The sequence below is a fragment of the Pogona vitticeps genome, chromosome 4 (genome assembly GCF_051106095.1).
Source record: "Pogona vitticeps strain Pit_001003342236 chromosome 4, PviZW2.1, whole genome shotgun sequence".
Taxonomy (NCBI): Eukaryota; Metazoa; Chordata; class Lepidosauria; order Squamata; family Agamidae; genus Pogona; species Pogona vitticeps.
Genome location: NC_135786.1, coordinates 62,139,074 through 62,163,405, shown reverse-complemented (window position 1 = coordinate 62,163,405; position 24,332 = coordinate 62,139,074). Strand labels below are relative to the sequence as shown.

At 42.1% G+C, this 24,332-nt stretch overlaps 2 protein-coding genes across 13 annotated transcripts; one reads left to right on the top strand and one right to left on the bottom strand.

The window, feature by feature from the left end:
- The first annotated feature begins 321 nt into the window (after window positions 1–321).
- MUTYH (mutY DNA glycosylase) lies at window positions 322–15,746 on the top strand. 9 transcript variants are annotated; one of them, XM_072997546.2, is made up of 17 exons: window positions 322–481; window positions 991–1,106; window positions 1,888–2,009; window positions 2,130–2,169; window positions 2,608–2,681; window positions 2,815–2,856; window positions 2,975–3,046; window positions 4,873–4,920; window positions 6,214–6,327; window positions 7,509–7,606; window positions 9,915–10,059; window positions 10,954–11,041; window positions 11,504–11,695; window positions 12,497–12,639; window positions 13,146–13,307; window positions 14,289–14,336; window positions 15,103–15,746. In XM_072997546.2, the coding sequence occupies exons 2-17, from the start codon at window positions 998–1,000 to the stop codon at window positions 15,220–15,222; spliced, it is 1,617 nt and encodes a 538-aa protein (XP_072853647.2). In that variant the 5' UTR covers window positions 322–481; window positions 991–997; the 3' UTR covers window positions 15,223–15,746. The 9 variants fall into 9 exon arrangements, 8 of the variants coding, with proteins under 8 accessions (XP_072853647.2, XP_078248963.1, XP_078248964.1 ...); XR_013544875.1 differs by having other exon boundaries at window positions 393–513; window positions 13,146–13,383; window positions 15,103–15,185; XM_072997545.2 differs by having other exon boundaries at window positions 401–513.
- Window positions 11,725–24,050, bottom strand: HPDL (4-hydroxyphenylpyruvate dioxygenase like). Of its 4 annotated transcripts, XR_013544876.1 has the most exons (4): window positions 23,832–24,050; window positions 20,766–20,926; window positions 17,239–19,697; window positions 11,725–12,070 (listed from the first exon to the last, which is right to left on the bottom strand). XR_013544876.1 is itself a non-coding variant. In XM_072997554.2 (3 exons), exon 3 carries the CDS (start codon window positions 19,537–19,539, stop codon window positions 18,331–18,333), a length of 1,209 nt encoding a protein of 402 aa, XP_072853655.2. In that variant the 5' UTR covers window positions 19,540–19,697; window positions 20,766–20,926; window positions 23,832–24,050; the 3' UTR covers window positions 15,231–18,330. The 4 variants fall into 4 exon arrangements, 2 of the variants coding, with proteins under 2 accessions (XP_072853655.2, XP_078248965.1); XM_072997554.2 differs by lacking the exon at window positions 11,725–12,070 and having other exon boundaries at window positions 15,231–19,697; XM_078392839.1 differs by lacking the exon at window positions 11,725–12,070 and having other exon boundaries at window positions 15,231–19,700; window positions 23,832–23,989.
- Between the last annotated feature and the right edge of the window lie 282 nt (window positions 24,051–24,332).

Below are 24,332 nucleotides of genomic sequence, written 5' to 3'. Positions count from 1 at the left end.
TCGGGTTGAGCTGTCCCTATGAATCCCTTTCTTTCTAACCCTGTGCAATTACTCGGGAATAAGCTCTAATGAAGTCAAATCACGAAATGCTGACTTGCGTATAAACCACACTGAATTCAATGGGACTTATTCCCAAATCCGTGAGGTTGCGCAGACCTCAAAGCGCAATCCTGTGTATGTTTCTCAGACACACCATTATAGGGAACCAGGAAGTAGCCGGTAGAACACATACTTTTCCTAACTCTATAGCGTCATAAAACTCACTCCTTCTTTCCTGCTGCTCGCGCTGGTAAATTGATGGCTCGCTTTGATTGGCTCTCCGCAATCCCGGGGGGAGGGTCCAACTCAGACGCGCGGAAAAAAAAGAACACAAAGAGGCTTTCCGGTAGTAGAATCGGGTAGAAAGTGAAGAAGCTTGCACTTTTTCTTTTAATATTTGTTGCCGCTCTGACTAGCATAGAAGGCTTCTCCAGTTTTCATGGTACGTCCTGCGTGCGAGAAGAGGAGGCCCTGGTAAATAAGGTGGTAGAGACTGTGCCACCGAAAAAATCATAACGAAAAGGATCTCATTTTGGAATTCAGCTCTCCTGAGTCGGAGAAAGGCTTAATGCAAATAGAACATATGCCATAATGCTTGGAGAAAATATTCACCCTTGTACGCTAGTTTGTGTACTTGCCCACAACTCTTTAATGTGAGATTTCTTAAATGGCATTAAAGATATAGCTGCGATGTGAAGATAGAGGTTACCATTTTAAAAATACTCTCCAGAACTGTTGTTATTAACTCTGTATTTTTGTTGTACATCACTTAAGGAACAACATAGAAATGGGGCTTCTATTTGTATTTCTTATTTCTATTTTACATCCTGGGTTTATATAATGCAAGGCATCACACACAAAGAGGTATATGAATACAGTACTTAATCAGGGCTATGGACTGTTGGGAGGGTGCTTCTAATCTGATAGTAACACATATTATGATATTCCTAGCCTGACCATGAGTAAACACCGGCTGGTAAAACAAAGCAAGCTCAGAACACAACAGGATACTCGGAGGCAACAGAAATCACCAAAGAATTTGGAAGAAAGTATTGCACTTCTGAAAGGTAATTGGTTTAGGATAAGATATTGCCCAAGAAGCAGAACAATTGCAATCAATTTAGCGTGAAAGGAAGCTGAAGATAATATTTTTGCCACCATCTTTTTTGATAACTTCTCTCAACTTTTTTTTTGTTTATATGTTCAAAGACTGAGTTGCAAAAACTACAAAAATTCTGGACTGATTCATCAGTTAGGGCTTGACTTTGTGACAGGCAGTAAAGATGCAGTGTTCCTGACAAGGAAATTAGGCAAGGAAATGTGTGAAGTTGTTTAGTTAACAATACAGAAGCAGAAAATGTGTACTTTCCTAGTCTCCATTCTTATACTGCTCCACATAATTATCAAGGTTAATAAAATACCCTGGCAGATTTAGCGATGTGTAATCGCACACACAAAAGATATTTATTTGGAATATATAATGTCAGCACAGTTATCTGAGATACCAACAGAAATACTTTCTGTTTTGTGACAAGTTTATAGAAGCAGACTAGATGCTAGTTTCCAGTCACAGTGTCTCATTTTTCTCCTTTGTGTTGGCATGTTCTCATGGTCAAATAAGAAATATATCTATTGAGGGTATGTGTTGTTATAAATGGCAGCAAAACTTGATCGTTGGAAAACATAGAGATGATGCCAAGAGGAATGCCCTTAGTCAAATGTTTCTCAAAAATGTGTGCCATTTAGGGTTTGTGACACATTTCTTCACTGCCCTGTATTTTTGTCTCCTTCACACTACACATAGGAATGGCTACTGCAAAAATTTTAACAGGCCTCTCTTTGTTGCAGATGTGCCTAGTCAACAATCTTTATTCCATACCTTCAGCAATGAAACTGAAATTAGAGCTTTCCGGAAAAGCCTGCTTACCTGGTATAATAAATGCAAACGGGACCTTCCTTGGAGAAAAATGGTATGGTGTAATGTGTAGAATGTAAGATGTTAAGGGAAAAAAAACACACTGTTTTGTTTTTCAAAAAGATAGTCCTGTTGCATTCTCTTTATCAAAATCCCTTGACCACTCTTTTTACAGGCTTCAGGTGAAACAGATGCTGACAGACGAGCATATGCTGGTGAGAAAGAGAACACTCCAAAGACTTCCACCAAGATCTGTCTACTTCCAAGGGCCCATGAGGATATTATTACATAGATAATGCATGACACTGCCTTGTTGTCAGTTTCACTGTGGGGCATCACTTTTGCTACACAGAAAAAATATTTTATGCTAAAATCTGTTAAGCATGTTAGAGAGTCTCTGGCAGAGCAAGATAGTAAATTTGTGAATGGCACTAATTTGGCTGTAGTGTAGTATTCAAAAGGGCAGGAGGGAACATCAAAGAAAATAAGGCTTCCTCAGCTGCATGTCCCTTCTTTGACATGGGAAATATATACAGAATGCTGGTTTCCTTACACTTGTATATTACATCCATTTAGTGGCACTTTATGCTTTCCAAGTAAAATTGAGAAGTTTTAGAAAGTTAATATTTTTGCTGCTTCTTTTTATCTTGTAGTGTGGGTATCAGAGATCATGCTCCAACAGACCCAGGTGGCTTCAGTGATCAGCTACTACAATCAATGGATGCAGGTGATGCTGATTTTCCTTCTTCTCTGTGGTACATTTTTATTTATATTAGTAAGCTTCTTACTTACTACGTCGTTACATACCATTCTTCTTTGCAAAGCCTGTAAGTAAATCTGCACTTTTCTTTCTAATGTAGAAATGGCCAACCTTGCAGGAACTTGCTAAAGCTTCACTAGAGGTAAGAAAGAGAATGCAGAAATACGTTTTGTGTACATGCATGTATATATAAATCCTTTGATTTCTCCCATCTCCATTCAATATTAAGAGTTTCCTGAAATTCTTCTCTTTGGAAATAGGAGGTGAATGAGCTCTGGTCAGGACTTGGCTACTATTCCCGAGGAAAGCGGCTTCAGGAAGGTGCATGTAAGGTACTACATAGAGTAGCATTGGGTTAATCAGTGTGCATTTGGGCTTGTGATGCTTAACTTACTATAAGAAAACAGCTCTCCTTCTACGAAGAGCTGTCCTTAACTAACCACTTTGGAAAATGACAGATATCAAATGTCTGTGTACTGTAAATATTTTTCTATGTTCAAGATTGCTGTTCCCCAAACAGTTTACAGTTGGAGGCCTCTACAATGGGAGTAAGATTCTCGGGAAAGATGTGTCAAAAACCAGCCAAGATATACCTCCCAGAAATCAGCACAAAACATTAGATTAACATAATTAAGTCACATGTAGAATTTTCCAGTAGTGTTGGGGAAAAAACACTAGCTTACTTTGCCTCTGTTTGCAAAACTGTTAACGTGGTCATTTCTAAACATTGTCATTTATAAACATGAAAGGAGGAGGATTGAGGGAAAATAAAATTTCTTGACATGGTCTTCAAATATTTGAAGAGCTGTCATGTGGAAGATGGAGAGAGCTTGTTTTCTCCAGCACCAGACAGTGAGACTGTAATGGATCCAAATTACAAGATTCTGTGATTTTGACTTATTATTGGGAGGGACTTTCAGCCAGCAAGAGCTGTTCAACAGCAGAACAGAAGACCTCCAGAAGCAATGGATTTTCCTTCACAAGTTGTTTTTAAGTAGAAGTTGTTTGGCTATCTTTCAGAGTTGCTTGAGTGGTGGATTTCCTGCTTCTGCAGAGGGCTGGATTTCATTATCATTTGGGTACCTTCCAGCTGTTTAGTTCTGTGATTTCCTGATTCTGTTACATGGGAACTTGTCAACTCTGACTTAATCCAGACAGTCATGTGAGTGGAGAAGAAGTACAGTGGACCCTCGACTTACGGAATTAATCCGTATTGGAATGGTGGCCGCAGGTCGAAAAGTCCGTAGGTCGAGGGTCCATTTCCCATAGGAATGCACTGAAAACCATTTAATCTGTTCCATCCAAAGAAAAAATAACCCTGGGCTTCCAAAGCTGCACCTGCTGCCCTCTGCCTCCCATCCCCGCAGGAGGTTGGGGTGGCTTTTGGCTTCCTGGGCTTCCAGAGCTGCCTCCACTGCCCTCTGTCTCCCATCCCCATGGGGACGGGAGGCAGAGGGCAGTGGGGGAGGCAGAGGGCAGCGGGGACAGCTTTGAATTTCTCACCCTTTCCCCCTGCCTTTCGTAGGTCAAAGCTCTGGCTGCAAATCAAACCAAAATTTTGCGGCCAGAGCTTTTCGTACCTCGAAATTTTCATAAGTAGGGACCTTCGTAAGCCGAGGGTCCACTGTATTGAAGAACAAGTTGTTCCTAAGCAGGAAGAAGAATGAGGAAAAAGAAGAAATAGGACCCCATCAGAGAAATAAGAAATGAGAAGGAAGGGTCATCTACCTTTGGCTACCTCTAGCAACCCCCACCAAAAAAAAAGGAAATGCACACACACCCTTTCCCCCCTAAGATGGGAGAGTGATCTACTCTTGGCTACATGGGAGAGGAGGGGAAGGAAGAACACAAAATATTTACCTATTTAAATACAAAAGAAAACAAAGGCAAAACTAGTCTTGTGATATCTTTAAAATTACCAAATTAATGTCAGTGTGAGCTACAGCAAAGCTGTGATTTCCCATGCTTTTCCCACCCACCCTATCATAACAGCAAAGACTGCAGTTTTCAGTGCCAAACTCACTTAGTTCTTCTTTCAAAAAACGAAGAAAAAATTATGAGTGGCAAAGGAGTTATGACAACTTTTATAGTTTGAACGTGCTTTGGCAGAACAATTTTTAATCTCGACAGCAAATAGTTTTTCTTTTCTTTGTTGTAGGTTTTGATGGCAGACAGATTGCTAACAGCAGCCCCACAAATGATCCCAGTTGAGTTTGTGTGTAGCCATACTAAATGTACAAAAATCTGAGAGTGTAGTTCACCTTTGAAAGTTTCATCTAATTTTTTCTTCCCCAGGAAAATACTAATAGGGGGAAGTGGATGTGAAGGTGCCTGCATTTTGCTTTCCAGGACCCACCCAGGATAGTTTGAACCCTAGGATCCTTCATACACTTTAAGCATCCCTTGCTTAATTACTCACCTGGGCATGTTCTACTGTCTGCTAAAAAGACCCCTTCCCCTAGATCATAGCAAAGGTAATGAATGGGCTACAGTCCTCTATATAATCACTACAGAGAACTGATGCAATTCTGTACTAGTGACTCACTGGACTAAGTTTCCTAGGAATGTGAGCAAAGAGGCAGCAGGATTGATAGCAAAGCCCATCAGTCACATCATGCTGTCTGTTGCAACCTTATCCTTGTTGACAACTGCAGAACAATTCAGATTTTACATTAAAGGCCATAGGCTACCAATAATTTTATGTATCTGGCCAAACAACAAAAAACAACCCTCCCCCACACACATACCCTTGGTTGTCCCTTGCTTGATTTTTTTTTTATTTGCTTCCTCTATTAACAGATACTGACTTGATGGCACATGACTATATATAATAAACAGATAAATGTATAAGGCCTGCTGAACATACTAGTACTTCCTCCTGTTTAAATCTGAGTAAATTACAGTGGAGTGAATGGGAAATGAGAGAGTTCAGAAGTTCCAGGCTAGGATGGGGGAGAGAACAGTTAAATTGTGGATAGGATTTTTGTGTTTCTGGTAAGACTTTATTGTAGCCATTTGATTTCAGTGTAAACGTAACTGTTAACAAATCCCCCCCCTCACAACTGAAACTTAAAATGAATGTGATTTTTCAGCCCACTAACAGTTAATGGAACTTCTGACTTTTTTCTGTTAGCTTTCCTGTTTCTGATATTTACTTGTTACATTTGCATCCTTTAGTTCCCCAAAATTCAGAATAACATTTTAACGTCACTGGATTTTAGTAATAGAAGGGACACTTCCTTCCTAAAGGGCTACTAGAAGTTTCTCCAGTGTCTATATAAGTACCTCCAAAGATGGTACATGTTAGTAAAAACGCCCTTGGGTTGCTTTGACAGATGGTAATACAGCTTACCATTGTGGTTTAGCTAGCAGTCCTGGTCACTCCATCACTAGGCTGCCTGCTGCTGCCATTTACATGACAAGTTTGCTTGTTTCGTGGTTTCCATTCTTATTCCATTTCATTTGCTTCTGATTGCTCTGCTTCATTGGTCTTTTGCAGGTGGTGTCCCAGATGGCAGGTCATTTGCCCAGGACAGCAGAGGAGCTGCAAAAATTGTTGCCCGGAGTGGGGAAATATACGGCAGGAGCTATTGCATCCATTGCATTTGGCCAGGTAAATAAGGCCACACTCTGAATGAGCAACCCACCAAATATACTGCACCAAATTAAAGCCCCTTCTGGTGGCATTAACTGGAGTGTTGATGGATTCACAGAGAGACTTGTGGGAAATGAATTAAAATAGTCCAGGATAGCTGAGTGACTGTTTATTTGTATCCCCTACCCCATTAGAAGGGACGTGGTGGCACTGTGGGCTAAACCGCAGAAGCCTGTGCTGCAGGGTCAGAAGACCAAGCAGTCGTAAGATCGAATCCACGTGATGGAGTGAGTGCCCGTCACTTTGTCCCAGCTCCTGCCAACCTAGTGGTTCGAAAGCATGCAAATGCGAGTAGATTAATAGGTACCACCTTGGTGGGAAGGTAACAGCGTTCCGTGTCTAAGTCGCACTGGCCATGTGACCACAGAAGATTGTCTTCGGACAAAACGCTGGCTCTATGGCTTGGAAATGGGGATGAGCACCGCCCCCTAGAGTCAAACACGACTGGACAAAAATGTTCAAGGGGAACCTTTACCTTTACCTTACCCCATTAGAATAAATCCTATTTGTGTTTAAACTTCTATGCCCTCTTCCATGAATCAAGGAATGGAGGAAGGAGTGCCTGTGGACATGGCTAGGGCAGTATGACAGAGAGGCATAACTTTCTCCTGATCCTTTTGCACTGGAGAGGGGGACAGGTCATGTGTACACAAGGAAGGACACATGTAGTAATAGGGTGTACATTTAAGCATTGGCATGGACCACCAACCTACCCACATTAGCCACTCTTGTGTTGTTGACACCCTTAAAGACAGTGAAATGGGTTCTAATTTTCTCACAAGAGAAAATTCATACAAGAGAGTTCCAAGTATGACAAGATAAAGTGCCTTTTGACCAGAATGAGAATCTTTTCAACGGCTGTTGGGGTTATCCTTCATAACAGAGATGAAAGGAAAGTTGAGATGCCACCCCTGGAGGTCTTCCTCATTGCTAACTCACTTGTCACTTGGCCGCTTAGCTGAACTTAGTTGCCATGGAGTCTTAGTCTGGACTCCGGGAGTGTGTCTGGTCATGCTTCTGCTCTTTAAAATGTCTTCTGTTGTTAGATGGCAGAAGACCCCTTCATCCGGTGCTTGAACATAAGTCCTTACAAGTATGTGAAGAGATTTTTATTTTATTTTTTGTCCAAATGCACCTAGGTGACAGGTGTGGTAGATGGGAACGTCATTCGAGTCTTATGCCGTTCAAGAGCCATTGGTGCTGATCCCACCAGTTCAGCTGTTGCGGACAGACTATGGTAAGGAAAGCAATTGTGCCATCACACTTATTTGACATGAGGATGGTGAAAAGAGGATAATTTGTGGAAGCAAAAATGGGGAAATCCATCTTGGACCCATTCAAAATCCAAAGTGGAGAACAACACTGTCTGGCAAGTTGCAGCTAGCCTTAATTTCTGCCCAGACAGTTGGGGTAAGAGACCCATAGAAGACTGGAGAGAAATGTAGTCCTTTATGTGTAAGTAGATCCCATCCAGATCTTTGGAGCTTACAAGTAAATGGGTTTAAGATGAGGTTAAGAATTAGTCTGTAGCTCCTAGTCTTTCTTCTAGAGCAGTGGTTCTTAACGTGGGCGATAATGCCCCCCAGGGGGCGATTTCATTTTTCAGGGGGGCGGTAAAAAGAAAAGGGGCGGCATGGGGGCGCTGGAGCAAAAGGGGGCGGTACAGGGGCGCTGGAGCAAGCCAAACCTGTGAAGATGGCTGCAGCCTTTTACAGTGTACATGAATATATATTTTCCTCCAATTTTAATTTAGTTTCAAACTTTTTGTCTTGAAATTTTTAGTTCCTGCATTTGTTTTTATGCCCTTTTTATATTTCTTTTTGTGTCTTAAAATTAACTTGCAACTAAATCATTAAGTGTTACTTTTTGGGGGGCATTTCATTTTCTTGGAATTTAATTTTGTTTTCAGGGGTCATTGGATTCAAGTGTCTTAAATAAATAAATAAATAAATAAATAAGTAAATAAGTAAATAAATAAGTAAACAAACAAACAAACAAACAAACAAGATATCACCGTGGGGAGGGGGGCGATAACTTCCTCAATGGCTCAAGGGGGCGTTTCTTTCAAAAAGGTTAAGAACCACTGTTCTAGAGCAGCCATTCTCAACCCTTTTTGGCCACAGCCATAAACACAATATGAAAGAAATATAGGCCAAATCGGGATTGTACAAGTCACATAACAAACCTTATAAGGTGGTGTGTGAAGAACTGCTTCCAGTCTGTTGTCCCCCTTCAAATGTGCCGGGGGGCATATGGCCCCTGTTGAGAATGGCTGCTCTAGAGTGTGATAGAATACAGATTATTTAGAAATACTGTTTCTATTTTTGTGGAAGCCTCATGTTATGACACTTCAGATTGCTATTTCTGGCTACTGCTGCTCACATCTTTTAAATATCGTGTTTTACTGTGTATATGACACCCCAATGTATAAAATGCCCCCCTAATTTTGACCCTTGATGGAGGCAGAGGAGCAGTTAATGGGAAACTGCTCCTCCACCTCTATCTCCTGCTGCTGCTGCCTCCGCTGCCCACCTGATTACCTCCTCCAGTGTGACTGCTGGGGTTCACCTCCAGCCCACATCGCCGCCTTGTCCCCTGTCCTAAGGAGATTGTGGGAGGAGGTGATCTGGCGGCGGCTCCTGAGTGCTTGTTTGCCTCCACCTCTGCCTCCTCTTGCCTCCACCACCAGAGGGGACAAGGGAACGATGTGAGCTGAGCCCATCAGTCCCTCTGGAGGTGGTGATCGGGTGGGCGGGGAAGGCAGCAGCAATAGGCACCCGAGTGCATGTGAATGCTCCTTCGCCTCCACCTCCTGCTGCCTTGGGGCCACCAGAGGGGACAAGCCGTGAGCTCTGGAAGAGGCAATTGGGTAGCAGCAGCAGCAAGAGGCGCCTGAGTGTGCGCACGACTGCTTCCTTCTGTGTATAAAACGACACTCAATTTTTCCTCTTAATTATTTTAGGAAAAAGTGTTGTTTTATACAAGGGAAAATACAGTATTTGTTCACAATGATGTGGATTACAAATTTACCCTTGAAATGAAAGGAAAAACTCAATCATGTAACCAGTGTTGTTCAGTTTTGTGTTAATAATAATGTCCTGTCAAGTTGCTTCTAGTCTATGGCAACCCTTTCCAAGATTTCCTAAATATAGAGGATTTAGCAATGGTTTTACCAGTGCCCCTCCTGCATGGCACAATAAGGAACTGGACTCCTAAGCCCCAAGTGTTCCATCTCACTGATCCATCCAGCTAGCAAGATACTGCTTTTATGTTAAATATAGACTAATTTCAAGAGTTTTTTTTCTAAAGTTACAGAGATTATCTTCACCTTTCATTCAATGCCTTCCTACTAAACACAGCCACAGTCAACATCCCTAAGGCAGTTTTTAGACTAAACAAATACTTTTCTCCTCCATGCCTTTATTTCACTCAGATATTTCCCAGTCCATTCCCACAGGTGTAGTTGGAGACACTGAGAATTCAAGAATGTTTTTGTCTGGCCTGATGCTTTGGACATGTCTGTTTTTAATGGCTCCTGTTCTTAGGGCTTTAGCGCACACTCTGGTGGATCCGGCCCATCCAGGTGACTTTAACCAAGCTATGATGGAATTGGGGGCAACTGTATGCACCCCTAAGGCCCCACTGTGCACGAAATGTCCTGTACAGCGGCACTGCAGAGCTTACCACATGGTAAGTGGGCGCCTTTCTTTTTCCTTATTCCAGCTGAGGCTGTGTTGTTCATCTGGGGAGAAGGAGAAGTTACTTCATTCGATGAGTAGTTTACGTCACATCCTAGAGCAAAAACCTTCATTTGTTTATATAGATGAATAACATGTAAGTGCTGGGAAATCAGTTCTCGCTTATGGCAGCCCTCCCAAGGTTTTCTAGATGTAAAGTGGTTTGTTCAGACGTCCCTCCTTCTGATGGGATTCTGTAAGTGTATACCCTGCCAAGACTTCATAAATGGCACGGATTGGGGGTTACATGGGGTTCTTCTTCCAGAAGGCTCTTTTGGATTTGAACTCCAAGGCTCTTCCTCTCTAACCAGCTGTTCAACCGTATACATGCTGCTGGCAGGGAGGGTTTTTAGCAGTCCAACCCTAGGCACATTTACTCAGAAATAAATCTGTGTTCACACAGTATTTTGATTATTTCTCAAGACTGCAGTCTCCTCAAGATAGTTTTGTTGGGGTATATTCCCTGGCACCTGTGTCTAGAATTGCAGCTTTAATCATATTTGCCGAGAAATAATTCTTAATTGCATACAGTATACTTTGATTTACTTTTGTGTAAACAAGTATAGGTCTGCATTATTAATCTAACAAAGCTAGTTAATGTGGTTTTATTGCAGTGTTTATATTTCATTGTAGGTGAAATGACAGACATCACATAATTCTGCTGCATTTATGACTTTTTTTAGAGTTGATATTACATAGGATACATCAGACTTGGACTTCATCTTAATCTTGGAAACATTAGTAATCTTAGCATGAGGTTTGATGCTGAAAAGGGAATCTTGAAGAAACTAGAAATGGCAGAACATCTCTGGTATTTCCTGATGGCTGAAAACTTCCTCTCTCACAGGTGAAGAAGGATCAGTTACTTTCTGCCAAGAAACTGTTGGGAAAAGCTGGCTCTAAGTCCTTTCAGCTCCTAGATGTTGAAGAATGTGGTAAGTGTTGATAAGAGTTGGCACTGTCATGTTAGAAGGATGATGGTTTGGGTTCACTAAGGCATCAAAGAAGAGGAAAAATCATTGGCTCTTCATCCCCAGCAAACCTCTTTTCTGATTCTGTTTGCACCAATGCCCATTATTCAAGATTGTGGCTGAAGAAATTGGAAGAAGCATCACAAGAAAATTGTTCTGCTCTAATTAAGGTGTGTTTCACAGCCACGTTAGCACTGATCTGCTTTAACGTGTGGCACCACTGAGGGAGGGACTGAAATGAGAGAGAATTCTTGGAGGAATTTGAATTTGACGCATGTGATTGACCATCCCTGGGATGGGCGGCATTAAGTGAAACCCAGCTTACATCGTAAGGATGGTCTCCAGCTTCACAAAAAGGTTCATGGAGGAACTGCAGCTGTGTGTTGCCAGAAGTTAAACACAAGGCATTTCCCTTCTAATTTGCAGCTGCCGTCACAGGGAGTTGCTCCCTCTGCCTGCCTCCCTCAGACCCATGGGATCCCAGTCTTGGTGTCGCAAATTTCCCTAGGAAAGCCACAAAGAAGCGGCCCAGAATAGAACACACAGCCATATGTCTGCTACAACGGAGAGGCGCTGACGAGAAACTAGAGTACCTTATTGTGCAGAGACCCAGCTCAGGTAACTGACTTGGATATAAGACAGTGGGGGTATTTTCATATTCTTTATTTCTCTAACTCTGGCCTCACCCATAGCTGGGCAAATGCAGATGTACATTGTCTGATCAATAAACCCTTGTTACAAAGAAAGATGATTTTTGTGAGGTGAGTATTCAGGGGCTTTCCTTAAGATAGATGAAAGAAACAGTTGGGTTTTTTTACAAAGCATGTTGATGACTTTGAGCAGAAGGTATTGGTCGTGGCCGTCCATAGTGTTAAAGCCAGGTCAGATCCAGTGTTTTTCTGTTTTAACATTTCAATCTCCATGGGACAGCTATGCAGCTCTGTCTGACACTCTGTTGGACATTATTTAAGCAGCTGAAAAATCCTACTGCAGCTGAAAGAAAAGAAAAAACAAACTTGGTTATTAAAGCAATCCTTCCTCTCCATTAAACAAGGCAGAGAGCATTCAGCCCTGACACAGACATACTCCTTGGGAACACTGCTGAGTTACTAAGAAAACAGTACTTCCTTAATACTTGATTTTTCTATCTGATAGGTAATGGCTCTATTTAAATGCTAACAATAACAATAGTAGTAACAGTAGTTCTGTTCTATATTGCATTTCTAATTGCTTTATAATGATTGCCTCAGGAACCCTATCAAGAATGCTTGTACTGTCCCATTTTTGAGAGTGGATAGTTATTCTTACAGATGTCATGTTTATGCCTCGAAACAATTTTTTGATCCAGGGATTCCTATTTCAAACTCATAAGCAAACTGCTACATTAGCTTGTGTTGACAGTGATACATTTCCTTGTAGGTTTGTTGGCAGGGCTGTGGGAATTTCCCAGCCTCATCCTTGAACCAGGGCAGGAGAAGCAGCAGAAAGTGGCACTGGCACATCACCTCCAGGCCTGGGTTGGCAATTTCGTGGCAGTGGGGTGCCTGCAGCATGTCGGAGAGGTAAATGGGGTCCCAGATAGAATGGCAGCAGAACGATTCGTCAAGATCTGTCATTGCTTAGTCAAAACCTCTCTCCACAAACTCCTCCCAGCCCATACTCAGCTATGCATGGGATTTACAGCCTACCTGTATCTGAGGTGGGACTGGCCACTCTCCAGACTTCAAAATCTTGGCCATTGCCAAAAGATGCTGACTTCAAAAGTAATGTCCCTCTCAAACGTTCAGTGCTGACTATCTCTAGACTGGCACAAGTTGTGCTTCCACAATTCCTCCCTGCCATTTGTTGTTCCAAAACTATGATGCTGAAGTACCTGCAGCTGCTGGACTCAAAGCAGTGGCAGGAGAAATCCAGAGGTCCTTCTCTGCTCAGAACCCTGGTGTTCGGTTTCCCTGTCCAAAAGCATCTCTTTGGTTCCACTTCTTCCTGGCCCATGAACTCCTGACTGCCAAAAAGGGAGGAGGGGAGCATTTTTCTAGGATCTTGCCCACATCTCTGCTTTCACTAGGTTCTCCATATCTTCTCCCACATCCGCCAAACATATGTGATCTATTTCTTGAACCTGGAGAAGGGTGAGGGAAGCTGGAACAGAGAGATGGAGCTGCCACCATCCCGATGGGTGACCAAAACAGAATTCATGAACTCAGCCATTTCCACAGCCATGAAGAAGGTACTGAGAATCTATGGCTCAGCCACTTCACACCTGCCCATGATTTGCCAGGTTTTCCTCTAAAGAGTGGCACATGGTAAATACTGTACAGAAGAATAGAGAATATTAGCCACAAAATCTGAGGGGAAAAGTTAAATGTTCAGTGGCACTAGTGGATAAAACAGTGCATATCTGTCAGGCAAAAGACACACCTGCTCTCTTTCCATTTTGCGCCATTTTGTGTGAACACTACTTCATTGTATTGCTAGCCCAAGTAATAGGTTGCTCCTGAGGATAGTGAAGGACAACTTTAGTGCATGTTAAAAAGAGAGAGAGAGAGAGAGAGAATCCTGCTCCCTATATATGGAGACAGCCCTACAGAGGTGTTCGGCCTGCACATGTGACAAGGGCATGCACAACTGGATGCCACTATGAACTTTTTCATGTTTAGTACTAAGGTCTCCCAAGGGAGAATAAGCACATTTGACTCCTTAACCAATGTTCCCAGTCAGAAGTAAGTTTGCATATTGTTTCAGCTGAACATAAACACACACACACCTTCATGTTCAGTGGACAAAGATTTCTACAGGAGTTAGGTGCACAGGGACATTGATTTGCATATGCAATAGCAGCAGCCATGTCACATCTGCAGCTGAATGACAGCATAGGTTGCTATGTACTTTAGTGTTGTCTTAGAATATGGAATCATAGAATAATAGAGTTCAAAGGGGTCTATAAGGCTATCAAATCAACCCCCTGCTCAATGCAGGGATCCAAATCGAAGCAGATCTGACAGATGGTTGTCTAATTTTCTCTTTACTGCCTCCAACGCTGGAGCACTTGCCACCTCCCAGATGGTTCCATTGTCATACTGCTCTAACAGGAAGTTTTTCCTGGTGTTCAACTGAAATCTGGCTTCCTGTAATTTGAGCCCTTTATTATGTGTCCTGCACTTAGGGATGATTGAGAACAGATCCTGCCCCTCCTCTGTATTTCTTTCAGGTCTTCAAAGCATATGAAGAGTGGAGCTCCAAAATTAGTTCTGCCAAGGTGAGTTCAACATTTTGCTGGTGCTCAGCATCTCATCATTCTCTTAAGAACATTCTCCATGAATGTTCTCAAACAAAACGATCTCTTACCCATCTTTCTGAGCACTAGAATTGATTTTATGTATCAAAAGCAGATAACCTGAGCTCTGGCAATTACACATGCTTCTAATCATACTGGTTGTTCAGTTTTGCCCCTAGATTCCATGGTGCAGAACACAGATAGTATGACCCACAGCTTGCATGTGTCCTTCGTTGCCTCCCCTTGTCCCTCAGTGTTTCTCCTCAGTGTTTCTCCAAAAAACTGTAAAAGCAAAAAAGATTGCAGTTTTCTAGTAACGTTTGTTGCAAATTGCTAAATATTATAAAGGAACCCCAATAAGGTAATAAGCAAGGTGTTCTTAGTGTTAATTTAAGTTTTATTATTATAACTTTGCTACTTATCTTAATAATTAAAGGTATCTAAAGTTGAGAGTCCATGTAAACTGAAAAGATAATTTTGTAAGGAATAGTATTTTCAGACATTAAAAAATTAATTATGTAAGATAAAAATTTTGAAAACAAAGGGGGGGAGAGAATAGCTAATTAGCCATTTTCCCAAGCCCCCTTTCCCTTTGTTCAAACCTATTTCCAATTGTGCCCCCTTAATCAGCCAACCAATCTGAAAACCAGGCCTCACCTAACCTAGACCTAGAAGATAGTACTTCTCAGTATCAGGTGGGAGGATGGGATATATAAGCAGTTCAAAGTTTTCCCTATTAAATGTACAGGTTGTGAAGCGGAAACGGGACCTTCTTTGTACCAACCAGTCAAAATCTGAAGAAGATGGCAGCTTTTCTAAGAAGCAGCTTTCTCTGGATTCATTTCTTGCAACAAATCCTAAGAACTAAAGTCTCTCTACCTTGCCTGACTTTACATCTGGAAGGCTACATGCATATCTACTCCCAGCAACTCTATACTGTACTTGGAAACTCCACTGGTGCCTCCTCTAGATGATGAACATCTAGGACCTGGGGATTCCGTATTTGATCTATCTGGCCATGCCATGAGGTGTACTGCTGTGCTGTCAGTTGCATTGTTTCCTCTACATTTCCTAGCCATCTACAGGGTGCCTTCTCTGACAGCTTGACCGATAAGGAACAAATTGTTTATCAACAGGTCCAGGTATGGTGCGAAACCACTTTGGTTGCTACAAATGCACCATCTAAGACTGAACACCCAAGTGCACCATGCAAGTAGATGTGGCAACTAAATTATACCATTATCACTGCATGAAGGCTGGCATGCTTGTGAATCAGCACCTAGTGCTGTCCTAAAGGCCAGAATTTCTCTAGCTCATGGGCCGGTTTATTAGTTACAGTTACCCATTTTAATTTTAGTTTGGCTAATAAAATTTTAAAGGAAATTCTACAAAGATACTGTTAGTGAAAAGTATTTATGCTTGCTTCTCCAAAATTCATCACCGTATCCTTACTAAAGTGTTGTAAAGTGAGTTTGTCTCTGGAATGCTTAAATTAAGGCCTAATACAGTGATGGTAACTATACTGGCAAAAAACCAAAAGAGCTTTCAAAACTATGTGACCACAACCCTGTTAAAAACATATGCACTTCATTATTATTCATACAAATGAGGACATTTTTCCCTTGGTAATACCACACCTGCCAATATGCATCATTTCAAATATGCATAAAAGATGTTTATTCCTCTTTAAAGCAAAGTGTGCCACTTATATACCATCTCATACTGCTTAAAACACTCTCTGGGCAGTTTACAATTTTAATTATGCAGGCTACACATTGTCCTCCCTACAGCAAACTGGGTATTCACTTTACTGACCTGGGAAGGATGTGAGGCTAAGTCAACCTTAAGCTGGCTGCCTCAACCCATTGGGATCAAACTCTTGACTGTAGTACTGCAGTTTAACCACTGTGCCATGAGGCTTTAAAAAGCAAATACCTGTATGCAAATAACATTTTTTTAAAAAACCCAAGGTCCTGACCATCATAGCCAAAAAAGGCCTCTTTGGTAGTGTTCTCAGTAACAACTATTAGTAAGGTAGCCAACTGCTGCTGTATAATGTGCAGTTAAACTGCATTATCTGCCAAAACTGAAGAAATAGCAAGCTCAAAAAAATGCGGCAGACTGTGTTTAGTAGATATTGGCATTCCAATATTTCATTCTGCCTCTAAATATCTCAGATGTAAAGGACTTTAAACTGAGAAACGTTAACAACTAAACCTTGTTGTCAATTCAAGAAACAGTTTTAAAGGCTAAGAAAGACAGACAAGCATCTGCTGTGCTCATGGTGGATTTCATACATGCTGTGGTCTCCTTGCTTGGAGACAGCACTAAACAGTATCAAAATATTTCCATTATATTTATGATACACCCCAAAATTTTTCTTTCTCCATGTCAAGGTTCCTAAAACACCTGGTCTTTGGGGGCCCAAATAGGAGTTACAGACATGCTCTTGTATGTCTTTTTCTTTTTTGCATTTATTTTAGTTGTTTTAACCAAGAAAAGACTGCAGATGGAGATGTGCCTGTATTTCCAGGAATATAAATGAAGCTTGTTTCTGAGAAAAATATGGTATTCCAGAGTCTACCCAGCAGAAACACACATACTCTTCTTCATATTCGAACAGAAGAAACAAGAACAGGTGTTTCATAGAAGGAAATGGTTGAAAAAAGAACAGCTTATTTAGAAAACACAGGAACCACAGTTGCCACCTTGATTATGTTGTACTGTAGCAGCAGATCTGTATGTTATGTTAAGATATAAATCGTACATTACTACTTCATAAGTAAGTAATAACATCCTGCCTTCTCTCAATAAGGTATGCTGTCTCTTAAGTACGGAAGAGAAATCAAGGAGCATCAAAATAATTAGATTAAATACTACTTACTCCATGCAACTACTGGAGCAAATTTTGAACTCTCCATAATACTTGCATTAGAAAAATGCTTGTGGAGTAGCAAGAAACCATAATCAGAAGATTGTTGTTTAGTCGTTAACTCGTATCTGGCTCTTCATGACCCCATGGACCAGAGCACGCCAGGCCCTCCTAGCTTCCACTTGAAATCAAATTCATATTGGTCAGGCACTCCCATTTTTTTAAGAACTTGCCATAGTTTGTTGTGGTCCATACAATTAAAGGCGTTTGTGTAGTCAATGAAGCAGAAGTAGATGTTTTTCTGGAACTCGCTGGCTTTTTCCATAATCCAGCACATGTTAGCAATTTGGTCTTGAGTTCCTCTGCCCCTTCAAAATCCAGCATGTACTTCTGGGAGTTCTCGGTCCTCATACTGTTGAAGCCTACCTTGGAGGATTTTGAGCATAACCTTGCTAGCGTGGGAAATGAGTGCAATTGTACGGTAGTTGGAGCATTCTTTGGCACTGCCCTTCTTTGGGATTGGGATGTAGACTTATCTTTTCCAGTCCTCTGGCCACTGTTGAGTTTTCCAAACTTGCTGGCATATTGAATGTAGCACCTTAACAGCATCATCTTTTAAATAGTTCAACTGGAATGTCATCACCTCCACTGCCCTTGTTGTTAGCCAGGCTTTCTAAGGCCCACTTGACTTCACTCTCCAGGATGTCTGGCTCAAGGTCAGCAACCACAGTATCTGGGTTGTCCGGGACATCCAGATCTTTCTGGTATAATTCCTCTGTGTATTCTTGCCGCCACCTCTTGATGTCTTCTGCTTCTGTTAGGTCCCTCCCATTTTTGTCCTTTATCATGTCCATCTTTGTACAAAATGTTCATCACAAGATAGCTGCCTTTAAAAACGTGAGCTCTACTTAAATTTTTTTGTTAACCCTTCTATGCCTTAAAGATGCAAATTCTGACCCCACTTGTGCCACTGTGAACACAGGAGCCTATGCCACAAGTAGGTTTGTAGTAGTACTGATGCTAAAGTTAATGTATGCCTTGAGCTCATGATGCACATCAATAGGATTGTCAGAGCTTGTTCAGAAGGAACAGAGGTGTGTCCTTCTATTGCTGGTCCATGTGATTCTGTACAGCTTTCCAGAGAGCACGGACATTTCCCTCACCAAAACCTTCAGCCCCATGTCGTTCTATGAATTCCAGAAAAAATGTTTCCTCTGTAAAGAGTGGCTTGGTAAAGATCTGCATCAGGTATTGCTTCCTGTGATGGGCAGGGCCATTGCTATCTCCTTCCCCAACCACCTCAGCATCTAGAAGGATGCCATGGTCCTTCAAGAGCTGAAGATCTTGCCCAGCTTGCTGTATTTCCTGCTCCTTATTCTTCTCAGTGTAATATGTTACAGGTGGTTTGAAAAAGCTTGCCCCAGACTTTGTCATGGCTGCAATAGTCTCTACAATGTCTGTGGTGTAGAGTGCCACATGTTGGATGCCAGCTCCACCATGCTGTTTCAAGAAAGTATCCACCTGGTTGTTTCTTTGCTCTGGCAGTGACTCAGCCAGAACAAATTTACAGTCTTGTTGATCAAGCAGAGTCAAGCCATTCCTACAATGTCGCATAGCACTAAGTTGAAGACCCACACCACCTCCCTGGATTCTGTAGCCTTCCGCAGCTTTGTCTTGTGAGTGGACGAAGAAGCGCTGGAAACCAAAACAGTTCTTGTACCACTCCAGCACAGCTTGTGAACTACCTTGAGGACATGCATAGGTGATATGGTCAAAATATGTGTTCTCTTTTGCCCCCTGGAGCTTCTCAAGGGCACTTTTTACAACATGAAAGCCAGGCAGAAATGGTCCATAATACTGTGTTCGGTCAAGTAGCGTGTGGCTGATGTTGCCCACAATGGATCTCACCACAGAGTAAGTGACAGAGCCATCTTCATCTGCTACAGTGGTAGGAGAGATTAGGATATGGCAGCCACGTTCCTGGAGACTTTGGGAGATGCCAGGTACATCCTCTACCTCAAAGCAGATGTTAGAGGCAGTACTGACTGCATGCTGTGGATCCACATCGTATAGCATCCCTCCATCCATGCTGTGACCTGATGATGAAATAGGTGGAGCTTTTCCTGACACTGGCTGCAGTTTTTCATTGACAACAAAAATGGCACCCCCTCTTCGAAAAGCCAGCTGTCTCCTCCATTCTCCTACTCGTGTGGCAAACAGCTCAAAGCCAAACTTACATACCAGATCACTGGCCAGCTGTTGTCTCTCAGGAACATGGAACCCAATGTGGCACAACCGGTTCAAAAGAGCCATTGTAGGATGTGAAACTTAGTTGCAGTATACAGTTTTGTGGTAAGGTCTATGAAGTTTGGGAGAGAGGAACAGAATGGAATGCAAACCAGAGCCTGTTATGCTGCTGCTCCAAGGGAAATGTCAAGAGCAGGAGGAAAAAGCTCTGTATCACCACTCTTCTGCTGAAACATAAACACAAACATTAAAGCCAGAACTGACATGCAAAGTAAGAGCCCTGTCAAAGGACAATACTCTCCACATACCTCCTCCCTACATTAAAAAAATCAAACACAGGCAATAAATTACAAAGGAGGTTTAGGGGCTGATGTTCTTCATTGTCCTAAAAGTACCTTGTAGTCACTATCCTCTGCTCAGGAAGTTCTCTAGCACTATGGGGCAGTACATGAGTCATCATAGTAACAATATCCTACTATATTCAATGACTTGAAACAACTGTTAGGGAAAGTGAAAGAAATTCCAAAGCAGGACTGAAATTAAACTTTAAGAATTATGACTACAGAAGAACTACAAAACATTAACGTTGACAATGAAGACAGTGAAATACAGTTCTAGAGATAGCTATAATTCAAATATATGCTCTCTGATCTCTCCTCAGCTCCTCTTGCTAGCAATGAGACAGATCAACCCTTGGTTGTTGAAATGGATGATTCAGACAATGACTGAAGAGGTGCCTTGCCTCCTTATCCTATTCCCAGAGACTAGAGACAGTGAACAGGTTCCCAGCATGGCTGTGGTACAGCATAATGAAAAAACACACCAAAATCTTACAGCTGTTCTAACCTCTGAAGGTTTCCTACCTTCTGTTGGGGCAGCATTTTCTTGCAACCATATATGAGTGCACCCATTTTGTGCTTTCTCAGACTGGTACTGGGCAATCTGACTTTCCACATCAGTTTGTGTCCTTCTTTCCTCTCATTCTCCCTTCATCCCTACTTCAATCATTAAATGATTAGTTCCTTAATGAAGAGAGATTCAAGTGAAGCAGGCAGGAGTTGTGAGAGATGCCAATAAGCTGCTCAATTTGGCTTTGGGTTCAGGGCAACCAGGATTTTCCCTTTGGTCCTTCCTCACAGCTAGCTGCTGTATTTTGCATTGCTGTTTTTCAACCAGTCCTCATCCCAGTCTATAAACCCTTCAAACTCCAAATCCCCCTTCAGTACACTCCCACTACTGACAATTCAAACCCAGGCCTAGTGGCTGCAAAACATTACAAAAAAGACTCTGACCTTGATTTAGTTTTGTTCCAATTTTCTGTTCCTAATAAATGGTATGGCAAGAATGAAGCAGATTAGTTAGACCAAGAGCAGCCTAAAGAGTCCACGAAAACCAGATTGAGTGCTGACAATTTGTTCCCTCATGAAGGCTGTTATTGCTTTTCGTCTCCAACCTAAGAAACAAAATTATCAACAGTTTGTTATTTTAGACAATACTTCACAGGCTTCCAGAATATAAAAGTTTCCTCTAGGAAGTCCATTCCCCAGTATTTTCCTTAAGTGAGCCTCCTTGTTACAAGGTAGGAAGAGCAACATTATGGCTGAAACCTTTATGTCCTTTCCTGAGGTGATGGAAATGCTCTAGTATTGGCAGTCACTGCCTTGCTTCTGGGTGCTGTGGCTCCCAAGGAGAGCTATTTTGCCCCCATCCTGAAAGATCCTCATGAAAAAGAGATCCAATCTCACCTTATGCAAAGTAGAAGAAACTGCTTCTTTAGTCATTAGAGCATCATCTACTGTCTTAGTAGTGGCTAGACACTCTGTATGATGAATAAAGGATACCTTAAATGTTGCCATGACCCATGAAATTATGGCCATGAAAAAATGTGTGCGCAGGGATGGGGGCATCAATCAAAAGGGGGACAAATTGGAGAAATCCCAAGAGCTGTTTGGATCCTTCTCACAGGAGAACAAATGTCTCCCATGTGAATGGAAGGATTGCTCAACTGGTATATAAAATAAATCACACCAAATACAAGAAAATTTTAAGCAAAAACAGGATTGCTCCAATTTTCCAAATTTTAGTCATGCCCTGTGCAACTTTTAATTGTGCCATCATTATTATGAGTATTATGATTATTATGCTTAATTGGGTAAAAGTAAAGGTTCCCCTTGAGATTTGGTCCAGTCGTGTCCGACTCTAGGGGGCAGTGCTCATCCCCATTTCCAAGCTAAAGAGCCAGTGTTTGTCCGTAGACAGTTTCCGTGATCACATGGCCAGCGTGACTAGACATGGAACACCGCTACCTTCCCACCGTGTTGGTACCTATTTATCTACTCGCATTTTTACATGCTTTTGAACTGCTAGGTTGGCAGAAGCTGGGACAAGTGATGGGAGCTCACTCCATCGTGTGGATTTGATATTACAACTGCTGGTCTTCTAACCTTGCAGCACAGAGGCTTCTGCGGTTTAACCCACAGCACCACCATTAGAGGTCTACAAATCTACTTGTCAGTTTGAATGGGACAACAAATCCCAACCTTCCATTTAAGGCCAGAGTGCAGATTGTCATTGTAGTTGAACTACACTTTGGTAGATCTGAAGTTGATGGAATATTGTCCTTTATTGGCATTACAATGGTGCCTCGACTTACGAACTTAATTGGTTCCGGAACTCCGGTCATAACTCGAAATGATCATAAGTCAAAACACAATTTCCCATAGGAACGCATTGAAATGCAATTAATAAGTTCCAGCCGAAGAAAAAAATCACCAAAAAACCCCACAAACCACTGCATGACCCATCGGAAACGCGACTAATCCGTTCCGGCTGAAGGGGGAAAAGAAAAGAAAAGGAAGCAAAGTGTGCAAGACCCATTGGAAATGCAAAAAAAAAGCACAAGGTCAAGGGTGGTGTCCAGCTCTTCCTCCTTAGATCCAAACAGAACTGGTAAGGCTGAGGTTAAGATAAAGTATAAAATGAAGTATAAGTATAAAGTATAAGATAAAGTCCTGTATCTTGATTGACGTTGCCATGAGTATACATGGGGTGCTGACTTCCAAAGGAAACCAAATGTGTGGACCATGATTAAGATATCTCAAAGGGGAATGATGCAGTGAGTTACAAAATCTAGTGAGAACTGTGAATTTTGACTGGATAATATTTTGCAAATCAGTATTCCACAAACCCACCTACTGCATGGAAAGGGCACTGGAGCCAATGTGCTCTGGAAATTTTGAAGTTCAAATCACTGTTTATAATCGCATCTTTTGTACTTTTTGGATTGGTTTACAATGGACCAAGCAAATGTAATAAGGCTGTCCCCCTCCAAGTGTGCAAGAGAGCCAAAGAACTAAGGAGGGGGCCCTAAATTCTCAGAGAGCCACTGTTAGTTTTGAAAAAAAAAGTTGGTTTTTTTGGCTGCAACCTATTTAAATGGCAAATCACACTCCAGACCCTCAGAGAAGTGGGGGAGGGGCAGTGGACAAGTCTGAGGATGGGGAACACAAAAACAGCTTCGGGGGGGGGGGCTGCACAAATGACTGTATTTTGCCAACCTCTGATTATTTTACCGTGTTTCACCGAAAATAAGACAGGGTCTTATTAATTTTTGCTCCAAAAACTGCATTAGGGCTTATTTTCAGGAGATGTTTTATTTTACTGTCATGTCATCTTCTGGGTGCTGCACAATGCTGCACAATGGTGGAAGGTGGGGTTTCACTTAACTAGGGCTTATTTTTGGGGTAGGGCTTATATTATGAGCATCCTGAAAAATCGTAATAGGGCTTATTTTCAGGTTAGGTCTTATTTTAGGGGAAACAGGGTGTGTCCATTTTGTACAACTGCACTATCTCACTGCCTGTTACAGGAGATGAAATATTAATCCTTTCCAGATTGTTTGGACATAATACTGATCCAATTCAGCGTGTCTGTGTTGTGACTTGGATACCACTTTGATTTTTTTTATTTTAATTTTTTTGGTACAGTACTTACAAACGGCTTTGCTGTGGAAGGTTTAACATTACAAGAATCTCCTATTTCAAATATTGTTGTCTAGCGGCTTGATCTTACACATGCCACTGTGGGATAAAATTGCAACAATTTTGTCAAATGGGGCATTTTGGACAATTCAGTAATACCATTCTTGTTCTCCGAATTTAAAGACACGTCTTTAAATTGTTCCTTTGAAAATAGGCTTACAAACTGATGCTTTGGGATTGCCCTGAAAGTAAAATAAAATCCCCATTTGGCAATAGAAACTCCTTAAAATACCTCTCAGGGTCGTCATAAGTCGATGAGTTCTTTCTCTCTCCCTCCCTTTTTCCGTGACTTTCCTACTGCTGGATTCCATGCCTTACCTCCTCTCCTCTCCCCGCAGTCCTTGAATAGCTTGCCTCCGGCGTCTTGTGTGAATCCAGTATTTTTGAAGATCATAAAGACTTTTCACGCGGGCCGGGGAGCCACTAGCTTGAGCTTCCAGTAACGAAGGAGCTCGACAGCACGCGGTCGGTCGGAAGCGGAAAATGGGCGAGTGAAGTCACACGTGGGCCACTCCGCCCCAGCTGCGAGTCCTTGATGAGTCACCCCACGCAGAGCAGGCAGTCTTAGATTGCGGGGGGGGGGGAGAGAGAGAGGTGGGGAAATGAGACGCTGTGGTGGCGCAAGCTGTGTGGCAAGGACAGCTTGGAAGAGGAATCTTTCTTCTCGCCTTCGTAAGCTTAAAAAAAAAAATTTGAAACACCGTGCCGTGCACTGACTAGTACTGTATATGGGAGTGGACATTCTCGGTGGGAAATGTGGGTAAGGCGAGAGGGATGCGCGAGGTGGTGTGCGGTGAAAAATGTGAGCGCGCATCTCTG

Bases quoted from the DNA above. Each gene is read 5' to 3' on its own strand.
- MUTYH (XM_072997545.2), top strand. From the start codon at position 479: ATGGTACGTCCTGCGTGCGAGAAGAGGAGGCCCTG. The intron at 2,170-2,607 runs GTGAGAAAGAGA...TTTATCTTGTAG, and splicing joins TGACAGACGAGCATATGCTG to TGTGGGTATCAGAGATCATG. The intron at 6,328-7,508 runs GTAAATAAGGCC...AAATGCACCTAG, and splicing joins CATCCATTGCATTTGGCCAG to GTGACAGGTGTGGTAGATGG.
- HPDL (XM_072997554.2), bottom strand. From the start codon at position 19,539: ATGGCTCTTTTGAACCGGTTGTGCCACATTGGGTTCCATGTTCCTGAG.